Consider the following 15,079-nt stretch of genomic DNA (forward strand, 5'->3'; position numbering starts at 1 on the left):
ATTAGTAATGTCTCTGACAGGTTGACATGAGATTCCACTCGTCCATAATGTACATTTGAAACTGAATCTGAATTAACATATTCAAAAAAATTGGTTAAATAAAAAAAAAAATAACTAAAATATTATTCAATTTTTATATAAAATATTCAACAGCATTCGATGAATTTTATTTTCACTGTAGAAAGAAATTTTATTGACTTATTTATATATATTAAAAAAACAGCAAAATAATAATTAGATTCTTGATCAAGCAAGCTTGTGGTTAAGAAAGCCATGGCACCGTTTCACGGTGCATGCAGTCTGGGGTTCAAATCCTATATAGCCGATGGATCTTCGTTGGCAGAGTACTTGGATTTATTGATTTTAACTTGCTGATTTTGATTTCCTCTTAGTGTTGTAGTTCTAAAAGTAGGAGATAAATCTTTCTGGTGCCTCTATTTATGAATCAGGCGTGTGGAACAAATATCTCCTTGCAAAGAACGAGCAAGGAATAGCCTCTTTCCTGGTTCTATGCTCGGAAATATTTGTACCAGACGCCAAAATATTTTTTTTATGTACATAAACTATGTATGTAAATATTAAATAAAAATAAACAAATAAATAATTAGATTCTTGAAGGGAAAAAAAATGCTTCAAATATAATGTTGTATATATTTTTTTGCAAGTTTTTTTCTGTAAAAATAAAAATAAAAAACAATGGAAATAAATGTAAAATTTAATTGCCCATTAACATGGTTTTTTTTTTTCGTTTGAATTAAAAATTTTAATGATCGTTTAGACTATGATGTTTTAAATATTTATAATTCTTTTTAATGAATTGTTTTCTTTCAACATTTACGAAGGATTAAAAATTATTATTACTCGTGACAATATTGTTTTCGAAGGGATTTAACATGTCTATGTATGTATTATTAACAAACAAAAAAAACTCATAACAGTTCGTGTTATTCATCAACTAAAACAGCTTTAAAAAGATAATAGAAAAACTTGAATCTACTAAAAATATTTCACATATTATACATCTCAATGTTTGGCAATATAAGCTCTCAAAAGCTCTACAATTGATAGGTTCATAAAAAAATATAAAAGCTCGTGAGAAAATATAGAGAGCTTTTTAAACTTAAGACACTATTACGATGACACTCTTGTCGATTACAATATAAAAAATAAAAAGAATTAAACACAATATCCATTAAATTTTTCAACACTCGGATTATTATTTTTATTCCCATTTAAAAGCTCATAAAATATATACTTTTCTTAAACTTTCTTATAACGAAAAAAAATTTTACTGTCTACATAATGAAAAAAAAAAAAAAAAAAATCAAATAAATAATTCAAAACAAGTAAAATTAATTAACTACAATAATTATTTCATCTCACGTATTTAATATAAAAATAAAAATATGAAAAACCATATATAAAAGATAAAAATTAATCGAACAAAAATAAAAATAAATAACATATATATAAATTACATGTTAGATATATAAAACAAAAAAAAATAAAAAACATTTAACATTTGTAAAATTTATTATCCGAATGTTAACTGACACGGGTCACCAATGTAACTGATTTGATGAGAAAGGATCAGTGAGATATGTCTTGAATCATTGATGCCCCTAAAATGGGCGTTATGTGATTCAGTAGAAACTACAACACATGTTGTTCATGTTCATCCACATGTATCTATACCAAGAACAAGAAAAATTAAATGTTAAAAAAAAAAATAAATTACCGATAGAGAGCAGAAAAAAAAGAGAAAAAAATAAATATAAAAATAAAATAATTTTATACAACATAAAAAAAAGAATAAAATGACAAAAAAAAAAAAAAAAGGGTTAACGCATGAGAAGGATGTAACGAATGTTAGTTATGTTGTACTCAGTATGGAGACAGAGAAATCCTAGTTAATTGAACGGCACGAAGCTATCAGAATGGAAAAGCGTGATCGGTTGGATTACAGGACGAGTAGTAGACTTATACTCAACTCTATATGTCTATGTACAATTGCAAGTATATATATAAATGTAATTTACTAACAATGTATGTATTGGATAGTTAGAGAATTTATAATCGGGGGGGACAAATGGGGGAGTGAATATAACGACAGGTAGCAACGTGACTCCCTTGAGGCTTGTCAGTTATTACTGTTAGTATATTGCGTATATATATATATTAAATAATAGTGGTAGTTGCACTAGTCACTAGTCCCTTGGAGTAGCTTCAATGTGTTGAATTGTAGACACTGTTGGTTTATATTAATTCTATTGGTGTTGGTTACACATATAGCATCTTCATGCTTCAATGTTATTATAGCTTACATCAATTTTTTAAATTACAATAATTAATCACGTTAACTGTAAGTCTGTAACTGATGGTTATTTATTTATTTGTTCAGTTGGATATATTTATTTTCATTTTATTTATTTATTAAAATTAAAATATTGCTTTTATTACCTTCATAAAAATATATATTTTTATTAGGGTTTTTTTTTTTTTAGGTAAAAATTTCGAAATTAATATGGATATCAAAATGTAACTGTAAAATATTATCTCTGTTTGTATTCAGGTTAGTTTTATTTTATTTTATTTTTTTTTTTTTTTGTAGATATAATGTGTATAGTAAAAATTATAAAAGAACTACGAGTTAAATTCAAAAGGGTTAATTTTCCACGCAGATTGAAAGCTTTTGCAGCTTTATAAAAAGAATTATTATGAAAAAAAAAAAAAACAAAGTTGTAATAAAAGGTAAAACGATGATAAGAGAAACGAAATAATGCAATTTTCTATTTATTTTTATCTGTGTTGTATATTTTTTTATTCACCTTTCGGCTTTCTTCTGGTATTGAATAAAAATATTAAATGTTATGCATGAATTTAAAAATAATTTACAAAGTAAAGTTTTAACTTTTTGTATTTTTATTTTATATAGACATTTAAATGATTAATTTCATTTACGAGCTTTTTGTATGAAAAAATTATGTAATTCAATTTATTAACCTGTTTTTAACTTTAACTGATAAATTTAAATTAATAATTTAAAAAATATAATTATTTATTTACTTTTACAAAAGGTGATATTGAAATGTGAAAGATAAATTTTATTAGTTTAAAATATTATCTAGCTTTTTTATTTTTCATTAAATATATTTATGTTTTTTTTCACTTAAATATTACATAGTTCTTTTCCTTAGCTACAATGTTTTCTTTGCTTGACTATGGTTCGTCAAATAGCTACTTTACAAGCTCGTACCTCATATCGTCGTCTTATTTCCTTCTCCAGCTGTTCATTTTTTTCATTTTATTAGATACTTCTATAGCTTCATGCACGTATACACATATACGTCCTTCTTGACTCGCTATAAATCAACAAGACATGGCTGGGATGCTTTCTCACCACGAAATTGCAAATTTCTCGGTAGTCCATATAACATCAAAAGTTTACCTCATGTATTTGTATGTGTGTGTGGATAAATACGATCTACAAAAGTCACTTGATACAAGACTAGATTGTGCAAACATAAAAACTGATCAAAATAAAATATCTAAAATATTATTTACATGTAAAAAAAATTATTTAATAGAAAAAAAAAAATTTAACATAAACAAAAGAAGAAAAAAGTTTAGTCAATGCTAAAGTTGGCTTGTTTTCTGTTTGATCATATCGCCTCTGACCTGTCTCAATGAAAAATATATTATATTTATAACTCAACCGATCGAGTGTCGTGACCTATTTTTAATACTTTTTTTTTTTTATCAACATATATAAAGCTCTTTCGTTCTGGTATGCTAAAACTTTTCCATTTTAAAGTTTCATCAGTGTCCAACAATTTTTCCATCTTAAAAAAGAAAAAGATACTTATCAATGTTAAAAAATGTATAGATATAAAATTTTGTATAAAAATATTTTTTATCTTGATTTTTTCATAAACATTTAAAGATTTAATTTAATATTTTTTTATTTTATTTTAAAATTTATGTGATTTATTTATATTTTTATTATTTTTTAGAGTTTAATAAATTTCGAAATATTTAAACTTATTTAATTTTCGGTAAAATTTAAATTGACTTTGTCAAGGTGTGACGTTAAAGTTTAAAATCGGATTAAGAAGGGGTAAAGATGAGTTGAATGATTCAAAGTGAAAAGATAAGTAACAACTGACGAGTCATAAGAAAAAAAAAAAAACAAAAAGATTAAAAAAGTTGAGACAGAAAAAAGATTAAAATAAAATAATGAGAGTCGTGATAAAATGAGGATCACGAAAATAAGACTAAATACATAATCAGATGTATTAATAATAAATAGATATATAACTTAATAACTAACTAAACATACGAGTAAAAAAAAAAAAGAAATAATAATCCTCAATGGGATTGACCTCACCAATCACCCGTAAGGCTACGCCAATTTGAAACTCTTGACCTCTTGATCTGTTTATTTTTCTTTTAACTTTTTTTCTGGAAAGCCAAAAAAGAAATAAAAAAAAACACGATAACAAAGGTGTTGGAAAGGTTATTTCGACAGCAACTGAGTGGCTCTCATATGAAATACAAGCTAAATAGAATTAGTGTTTTTTTCAATTTATTTTCTTGGCTATCAAGTAGAAATAAGCCATTATAGTCAGCCAAAAAAAAAAGTAATAACTATTATATTATAATTTGAATAAAATTCTTGTCAATTAAATAATACATTAGTTTTTAAAAATTAAATTAAATAAAAAGCTCTATTTAATAATGTTTATTTATTATTATTATTATTTTTTAATTTAATTTAATTTAATGTACACAAACATTTTTATTAGTAATATTTTTTTTAAAATATTGAGTAGATAATTTAATCTTGGTATAGGATGAAGCAGACGGAAGTGAATGTTGAGTGAATGGATGCATCAGCTTTTGCGGTGGTTTTCACGTCCATTACACTGCAACTTGATTGAATTGAATAAAAAAATATATATAAAAATAATGAAAAAAATAGAAAAAAAAAATTTATAGATACTTTGTAGCAGCTAATGGACATTCAGTGAAGCTTTTTCGAAAATTCTACTTGCAAGCTTGTGGTTTTATACTTGTACCTTTATTTCTATACACTGGATATATGTATTTATATTTTTTTTTTTATTATTTTTTTGCCTATATTCAGGGTTTTTCGTGATACATCTGGCTGAAATAGATATATTAACGTTGAGCAATAAAAAAGACAAGTGTAGGTGAATGGTATTGGTAACTACACGTGAAACCAATGCAGTTAAATTTCAAAAATACAACCCACTGTCTTTATTTATTTATTTATTTCCTATTTGTTGTTCTTATTTATTTTTGTATTTTTAAATTTGTAACTTTTTTTTTTTCTTTGAAAATTTATATTAAATAATTGATTTATTGTTTCAAATTTAAGTAAATAAATATTTGATACTCGAGACACATATTTCTTTGTAAAAAGGAATAAAAATGTCTTAGTAATTTTTGTGTCTGAACAAATACGTGTTTTACTACTTGATTGAATTAGTTGAAATTTTTTTTTTCATATTTTTAATTGACAAATGAATTATTTATTATAATTGAAAAAAAAAAGCATCATATTTATTGTTGAGCTTTTGAGCTTTATTTAAATAAAATTGATGCAATAAATAATTTTTTTTTTAATTTTATGAGTTTGTTGATGTATTCATTTTAATTTTTATTCAATAATTATATAAATTTGTATATTTTATTGCTTACAATATACTAGTTTTAAGTATCTGAGTACAAAAAAAAATTTGGGGCAAATATATCCTGGCGTAGAACAAGTGACGACTTCGACGCCACTCGTTCTATGTCAAGAAATATTTGCCCTAAACGCTCGGAATTCTCAATTTAAAATCATCGTCATGTAAAATACAAACGTTCGAAGTTTTATGATAAGATTCGAACCAGAAGCCTACTTCTTACAAAGCCACGCGTTCGCCTACTTGACCACGTGCTGTGTTTTATTTTCAATATGATTTACAATTCAAAATTACAAATCAAGAAATAACATTTTAATTATACTTGATGTATTTTTTAAATAGCCATAATTAATGTTAAAAAAATACTGATAAATTTTATTTTCAACTAACAATTTAATTCATTAATTAAAAATATAAAAACTAATTGAATATAAAATATTTATAATATATACAAACATAATAAAATGAAATATCTTTAAATTATATTTATACATTTAGAAAAAATTTTAAATATCAATAATATTACTTTATTTTATATGACTTAATTTACAGACCAACATATATTTTTTAACTTGCAATATAACCACCATTATTATCTTTATGAAATTTCAAGAAATATTAGCCAAGAGCTTTTACCAAGAAAACTTGATAAATCCGGAAAAAATAAAGCCAAGAAATGACTGAGCTTTTATAAATAAAGGTTCAAAAATATTTCTATAATATTATCCTTGAAATATTTTATAAAGTATAATAATTAAATCCTTGAGAATTGAAATTTTCTTCAATTATTCGTAAAATGGATAAAATTTTTTAATTATCGATATTAAAAATAAAAAAACTTGATAAGAATTTCATATAAAAATCTGGAATTCATTATTATACAGAGGGATTATATCATGTATTATTATTATTATTTTTTTTAATTTTTTATGAAGATAATAAAAAGACGTAAGATGAATTGTTGAACAAATCGATTTGGCAAGGACAATTGTACGTACTAAAAACAAGTTAGATCGATATATAAATATATATATTATTTTATTTTTTTTTATTTTTCTACTTTACAAGATCTATAAATTTTTCTCCGTCGTTTTGTCGACCACTTTCAAGGATTTCTTTCAGATTTATACCGCAATTTTTAGTTATAACTAGAGTCGTCCAGTGAGACCTCCTCCCGGTTCGTTGGATAAGCCGATGGTTATAAATTGTGAATACTCATGTACCGAGAGGTATAGAGAAAAGAAAGCCGGCTTAAAAAATCTATATTCATTTATTTTTTTGTTTATTTTATTTTTTTTCAACTTCTTCTGTAAATTTACGTGACTGTATTTATGAATATCCACTAACCAATAGAGATTATTCTGCATCGATATAAATTACAGAGTAAAAAAAAAAATATCAAACTCAATTTCAAATGAAAAAGAAAAAAAAGCTCAACTCAATTTTCAAATAAAAATATATAAATAAAAAATCAAACATGATTTACATGATAACATGAGAATTGTATTTATTTTTTTTTTATTTATTTTGAGATATTCTTTAATACATATCGAAGAAACAAATAGGATTAAGCCAGATGGAAAATTACCACCACAAATTTTACCATTGAAAATGTGAGATGATCATATTACTACCAAGCTTTCATTGTATTTTCTTTTATTATTATCATTTTTATATTTTATATTTCTTTGACTGTATAAAAGTATATAAAATTTTATCTAGTTTTTAGTAACAATGTATGCTTTATCACGCACGAGACATATATATATACCTCTTGAATAAAACTGACATTTCTAGTATTACCTTATTATACTCAAAATGACAATATTAAAATTTCATTTTATTATTAAAATATGTAGAAAAGTTTTAAACAAATTTTGACATTTATAAATAATCATAGACTAATTTTTAAAATTTAATTATATTTAATTTTTAAAGAATGAAAAAATTATCAAATAAAAATTTTGATAAACAATTTAAATACACATTTAAATTGATAAATTTTTAAGATTATAATTATAAATTTAATAATTTATTTTATCTTAAAAATATAAATTGATAATTGATAAAATGTATTTTTATAAATCTTCAAGTTATAAATTTATTTATAATTTAATATTAAATTTATACACTATCAAATTGTTTAATTATAAATTAATAAAAACTTTAAATTTAATTTGTTACAGATTGGTTCACTAAAAAACTATTATCTATTCAGCCACAAACATGTGCATAAACGTTCATTGGAAACAAGCGACCATCATCATAAACTTCTACAGGATGAGAGTCAGGTAAGTTGATTTTAGCACTACCCTATCTTGATAAATTTTCAGCTAACCATTATACATATATTATAAAATCAATAAAATTATAACAAACTTTTAAGTCCAAGTATATAATTTCATCAAACATATTTCTATAGTAAATTTAAACTGAACAAAACTAATATGCATAGTATATATTTTGGTGTTTACATATTATATAAACTCTCATCTTGCATAATTTTCATGCCAATAATAGTACATTTATTACCGATTGTTTACCTGATATTAATTTCCAAATCAATCATCCTAAATTCAAAAAATATTATCAATATTATCATCTTTATAATCTTCACTTTATATTTATTTTCTTTGATGATAAATTTGTAATTTAAATCTTGAAAATGCGGTGATTATTGATCATCTTATATTTAAATTATCGACTAGTATAGAGAATATATTATATTGATTTTAGTTTGAATATATATATATATGACAAATTGCGGGAAATTCGTGAGATGACTGTGAGGTTGTGAAAACACGTCTAGACATGTTTGTTATTTGTTCAAGGCCAGAATATTGTTCAAGGGAATTTTGAATGAGTATGGACTTAAATTGTAATGGCTAAAGAAAATCAAATAAATTCAGAGAGAAAATTTAAAAGAAATGATGAAAATAAATTGTTGATTCAGTTGAAGAAATAAAATCTAAAAAAAAAAAAGTTAATGGTGTTTTAAAGTTTAATTTAAAAATATCTGTCTTATCGAAAATAGGTGATTGAAAAGGTATAATTATCTAGATGACGATATAATCGATTAACAATTGGCAATTGATTTAAAAATATTTTTTTTCTTTAGATAGTTTATTTTTCTTTTAAATTGTCAATTTAAAAATAGCTAATACATTTTAATTTTTTTTTGTATGTAACAGTGTACATTGATACTATCGTTGTTGAATAAGCCAACTTGTTTGGCTGCTTTATGGTCTGGTAGTTTGTGTATATCCATTTGTAAATCGATCATCTAGCTATTACTCAATTTTTGAAAGCTGAAAGCTCAATATCCTATTTCAATTTGTATATAAATAATGTTTTATATTATCATGATTAAATTTTGATTACATATAATTACTTAAATTGATTCAATTCAATTTAATTAGTATTTTTAATTTTACAAATAAAATTATGTAATTTTAATTGAGCTTTCATTTTACTTATTTGAATTTTTATTTTCTTCTTTAGATATTTTTTTTTACTTCTTTTTGGAAGCTTACAAGTTTATTTTTATTATCACCATCCAATTATATATTTTTTTTTTCTACAATTTTACGGTGATTCTTGGCGTTTTATATCTAAATTTAGATATATCGACATAACGACTACATTCAGCCAATAAAACGCGCCTCTCTTTGAGAATGCAAGAAAAATCCTCAACTAACCGGCTCATCTTTTTTTATTTTTTTAACTACTTTTTTTCTTCTTGACTATGAAAAAAAAAAAGTCGTTTACTTGGTAAACACCTTAATTGCACTGCCTGGTTAAAACCCTTGGACTACTTTAGCCTCGACTATTTATTTTTTTATTTTTTTGGCTATTAAAAAATAACATGGCCCATGGACTAACCTTTTGTAAAAACACGTTCAGCAAACTTTTTAGATTGTTGATTCAAAACCATTTTGCCATCTTTTCATTTTTTTTTATATATATTTTTTTTTGTTTCCAAAAACAATGGTATTATATTAATGCACAGTGATTAATTAAAAATTTTTATATGAAATTTTGATTCAATGTTCCATTAGACTTTGATAAAATTCAAATGTTTATTTTATTTTTTTCAACTAAAATAATGATGCGTGAATAAATTTTGAAATCAACAAAACAAAACAAAAATATTAAATGGAAATTCAATTAAATTATAAATGTATTTGTGTATATTCTTCATTTTTTTTTTTGAATATAATAGAGATTATCAGACAATAAAATCACTTAATAATATTAATGTAAATTTATAAATAACCATTTAAATGGTAAATATTATTAAAAGTTAATAATAAAAAAATAATTGGCACAATCTATTATTTATCCATTTAATGTTATCATAATTTAATGGCTTTTTAATTAAAATAAAACAACATGTTTATTATCACTTTCCAGATATTAAATTTGAATTGACAAAAATAAATATTTTAAATTTTTAAAAATAAATTTTTAAACAGTCAAATTAAATTGAATAATTTAATTTCTTTTATTTCTTTTTTTTTTGCTTCTTTTTGTTATAATAAAAGTTATTTAAATTTGTCAAAAGTAATTATTAAAAAGTTTTTTAAATTATTGAATTGTCAAGATACAAGTTAATTAGCTTCAAACTTCTATATGATTTTACGTTGAAATTTTATTAATGTAAAATGATATAGTAAAACATGTTCAACGTTAAAACTTTTCTACATAAAGTTTCAAAATTTTCATGAAAATTTAGAATATATATTTAGCGTTATATATTTTCTCTGTAAAATTGGGTAATAATTTATTAGCATAAAATCCATTTACTTCGAAAGGCTTACAACATATAATAACCGTTCAAATATATTCAAATTTTTCTGATACCCAATCACATTATTTCCTGATGATGTGAAATGATCATTTAGAAAAAAAAACCACCCCATAATTATAAAAACAATATGAAGCCATTATTAAACATGAAAAATTGCAAAAAAATATTTATATAATATCGATAATAATTGTGCTTGCAATAATGATCCAAACTGTGCTTTAGAGCTTTTAATTTAGTCAAAATAATATTTAATTTTATTAATATTTATTATGAAATTTTTTTTTAGGTACATTGGTTTCAACAGCAGCATGAAAAACATCGTAAAAAACGTGATTATCAAGTACCATCGTCATACAGTTTTGGTGACTATCCACCGTACTTTGAAGAGTTTTCACCATCAAGACAACGACAGCAGTTTCATCATCAACGTAATCGTGGTGCACCACTTCAAAACTTATTCACCGATCCACTTTTCAAGGAACAATGGTACCTGGTGAGTATTCCATCCTCTATTATAATTAATAATAATTATAATTAAAAAAAACAAAAAAAAACTTTTATTCATTTTGTAAAATTGTTTTAATGAAAATTCTTGATAATTATTTATTCATTTTTTTTTTTCGTATATAATTTCATCATTTTATACTAAAATAAAAAATTTTCTATTTATAAAAAATAGAAAAAAAAGTTATTTCAATTGTTTTGTGTATAATTTGTTTGGACTATTTAACTTTTATACTTACAATAATGAAATAATGAATAACTTTTTTGCAAAATTATTATTATTATTTTCATTCATTGAGTTTGATTAAAAATAAAAGAAAAAAATTGAAATATATAAAAATTGTGTTAATAAAAATGTAAATGAATAATTAATGAACAAAAAAAAATAATATATTTAATAATATTCATAGCAATTGTAATGTCGTAATTGCATAGCTGAAATTTCATTATTATTTTAATTTGTTCTTTTTCTTTTTTTTTGTAATTATTTTGTTATGAATTTTTTTTTATAAATATAAAATACAATTTGTCGTGTGTTATTTATTTTTATTAATATGCTTTGTTTGAATTTTTATGTTGTAAATAGAATGGAGGTGCTAAAGATGGATTTGATATGAATCTTGGTCCTGCTTGGCAAAAGGGTTATACTGGAAAAGGTGTTGTTGTATCAATTCTTGATGATGGTATACAAACAAATCATCCAGATTTGGCATTAAATTATGATCATGATGCTAGTACTGATATCAATGATAATGATGATGATCCAATGCCAAGGGATAATGGTGATAATAAACATGGTACACGTTGTGCTGGCGAAGTTGCTGCTGTTGCATTTAATCAATATTGTGGTGTTGGTGTTGCATACAATGCAAGTATTGGAGGTAAATAGTAATCTTATAATCTTAATACATCATAAATTTATTAATTAAAATTTGTTGTTATTATTTTTATATATATTTTTTTTATATGAAAAATAATCAATATTTTATTAAGCTAATTAATACTGATTATTTGTTGGATAATAAATTTATATATTTAAATTTTTGTAAATGAAGATTAATGAATTTTTTTATATCATTTGACTTGTAATATTTCATGGTAATTTTGTAATTTGTCAATATTAAAGTTTCAAAAGTAATCAATCTTTTAAATGTCGATTAAATTTTAATTTTTAATTTTCTTACAAATTTAGCAATGTCAATTGAAATGATTATTTTTTCTTTCATTTTTAACTCAGTAAATTGAAAATTTTCTGTGTAATTTATTTACTATTCAAATAGTTTACAATGAAAGCTTGCTTTTTTGTTATTTTTAGTTTATTGAAATAATCACAGATGAACCTCAATATGGCTTATTTCCAAAATGAAATATTAAGTAGTATAACTCGTGCTTTTATCAGACATTCAATTTTCAATTTTATAACTATGCATATTACTATCGATAATCTATCGAATATTTTTGTTTGCCTAAGAGCTATTTAACAACGTCAATATTTGATTTTTTTTTTTCTTTTTTTTTATTTAAAAAGTTTTTTTTTTTTCTATTGTTTTGTTCATCTAATATCAACATGCGGTGATATCGAAAACGTGGTCAATATTCTTTTGGCTCAATTTCCTCGTTGAGTACACGATATTTCGTATTAAATTTTATATTTTTTTTTATATATTTTTAAGCTTGATAAAAGCAATAATGCATGTGCGTGAAAGACAAACAAATAATGTCGGAAATACATTGAAAATAAATTTATTTAATATGTCTCTACAAATGTAATATTTAATAATGAAAAAAAAATAAATAAATAATAATAAGTACAAGTTTTTAATTATATTTAAAAAAAAATAAAAATCAATATTTGTTTATAATATTTTACGTCAAACAAACTGAGATGTATACGTAATCAATACGCAATGACATGAAAAGCTTGAGTGTTGAAATTATTTCTACGAGACTTGATATATGATAAAATAAATTTAAAAAATGTCTCGTGTGCTAAATAAAAAAATAATAACTTGATCTATTTATTAATTTAATTAAATGATTTATTTACTTGTTATTTTTCAAGGTGTGAGAATGTTGGATGGCCCAGTTAACGATGCTGTTGAAGCAAGAGCATTGGGATTAAATCCAAATCACATTGATATTTATTCAGCATCATGGGGACCTGAAGACGATGGAAAAACAGTCGATGGACCTGGACCACTTGCTAGACGTGCATTTATTTATGGTGTAACAAGTGTAAGAAATATTTAATTAATTTAAAATCAATTTTTATTATTTTGTTTGTTTATATTTATAATTTAATTTAATATTATAATGAAAAATAAACAAATAATAATTAATGACAAATATTTATTAATCTATCAAGTTAACTTAATTAAAAAAATACTATTATCTTTAGTTTTTCACTCAACGTAATAACAAATTCAAGCTCCTTGAAACTTCAACTCGACAAATCTCCTGATCCTAGAATCAGTCGGGGTCAATTAAATTGAACCTGATCACATTTATAATCCATTGGATTACGGACCTTTGTTTCATCAAAACATTGTCCTCTCTATTGTCAGCTAAAACAAAGTTTTAAATAGAAAAAAAAAAAATGCATCATTCGAATTAAAAAGAAATAAAAAAAAAAAAACTTGAATCAAAAATTAATTACAAATAAAAATCATAAAAATAATCTTGATTTAATATATTTACAAAGACTTTTATATTTAATTAAATTTACTAACAATTTTTTAATACTAAATGTAAATAAATTACTTTTATATTTTTATTATCATTTTATTTTCAATAAATAATCTTTACTTTGAACTTGCTCAACTTCCGATCAAATTTTAAAAATTATTTATCAATTTATTTTCATTATTATTATTATTCAATACTCAGAAATCAATTTTATTTTTCCAATAGTTTGTAATAAAAGCGTAAATAAAAGTAATAAAAAAATTTCAACAAAATGAATAAAAAAAAAAAATTAATGAAATACAAATTTATTTGATATCTATTCTTGATATTCGATGTCGAAATTTATTTTTTTTTCTACATAAATATTCAAAGTTTATAATATATTTTAACAAAAAATAATTCATTAAATTAATTTAATGTTTATTAATTAACAAAGTAACAAATAAATAATTTTTTTTTTCCCACAAATTAATTACTCTATTTTAAAAGTATAAATATAATAAGTTAAGCCAAATGATAATAATAAAAGAAGAGTATATTAAAATGAAAAATATAAAAATAATTTAATTATATTAACAGGGACGTAAAGGAAAAGGTTCAATATTTGTTTGGGCATCAGGAAATGGTGGTCGTCATACAGATTCATGTAATTGTGATGGTTATACAAATAGTATATTTACATTATCAATATCAAGTGCAACACAAGGTGGTTATAAACCATGGTATCTTGAAGAATGTAGTTCAACTCTAGCATCAACATATTCATCTGGTACACCTGGTAATGATAAAAGTGTTGCAACAGTTGATATGGATGCTAAATTACGTCCAGATCATATATGTACTGTTGAACATACTGGTACATCAGCATCAGCACCACTTGCTGCTGGTATTGCTGCATTAGCACTTGAAGCAAATCCAAATTTAACATGGCGTGATATGCAATATCTTGTTGTATTAACATCAAGATCTGGACCACTTGAAAAAGAAACTGGATGGATATTAAATGGTGTTAAACGTAAAGTATCACATAAATTTGGTTATGGTCTTATGGATGCTGGTGCTATGATTAATTTTGCTGAACAATGGACAAATGTACCACCACAACATATTTGTAAATCACAAGAAATTAATGAAGAAAGACCAATTGATCAAACACCTGGATATACATTAAATGTTTATATGGATGTCAGTGGATGTGCTGGTTCACTTAATGAAGTACGATTTCTTGAGCACGTACAGTGCAAGGTAAGTACTTTTACTATTTTTTTATTATTATTATTATTTTCAAGTAAGCTCATTTAATGGGATCTACTTGTCGATGCACTGGCTAGTATTTCTAGTTTTTCTCTCTCGACTCTGCTGGGTATGT

The 15,079-nt window shown here is 23.3% G+C and overlaps 1 protein-coding gene across 2 annotated transcripts in view; it reads left to right on the forward strand.

Annotated features, from left to right (window-relative positions):
- LOC122860292 (furin-like protease 2) overlaps positions 1–15,079 on the forward strand; it is a 133,841-nt gene that overhangs the window by 113,313 nt on the left and 5,449 nt on the right. For both annotated transcript variants that reach the window (XM_044164033.1, XM_044164032.1), the window contains exons 3-7: positions 7,898–8,002; positions 10,808–11,014; positions 11,612–11,906; positions 13,088–13,260; positions 14,290–14,955. In XM_044164033.1, coding sequence (XP_044019968.1) covers positions 7,898–8,002; positions 10,808–11,014; positions 11,612–11,906; positions 13,088–13,260; positions 14,290–14,955 — 1,446 coding nt within the window. The remainder of the gene's footprint in view (positions 1–7,897; positions 8,003–10,807; positions 11,015–11,611; positions 11,907–13,087; positions 13,261–14,289; positions 14,956–15,079) is intronic.

Source organism: Aphidius gifuensis, linkage group LG1 (genome assembly GCF_014905175.1).
Source record: "Aphidius gifuensis isolate YNYX2018 linkage group LG1, ASM1490517v1, whole genome shotgun sequence".
Taxonomy (NCBI): Eukaryota; Metazoa; Arthropoda; class Insecta; order Hymenoptera; family Braconidae; genus Aphidius; species Aphidius gifuensis.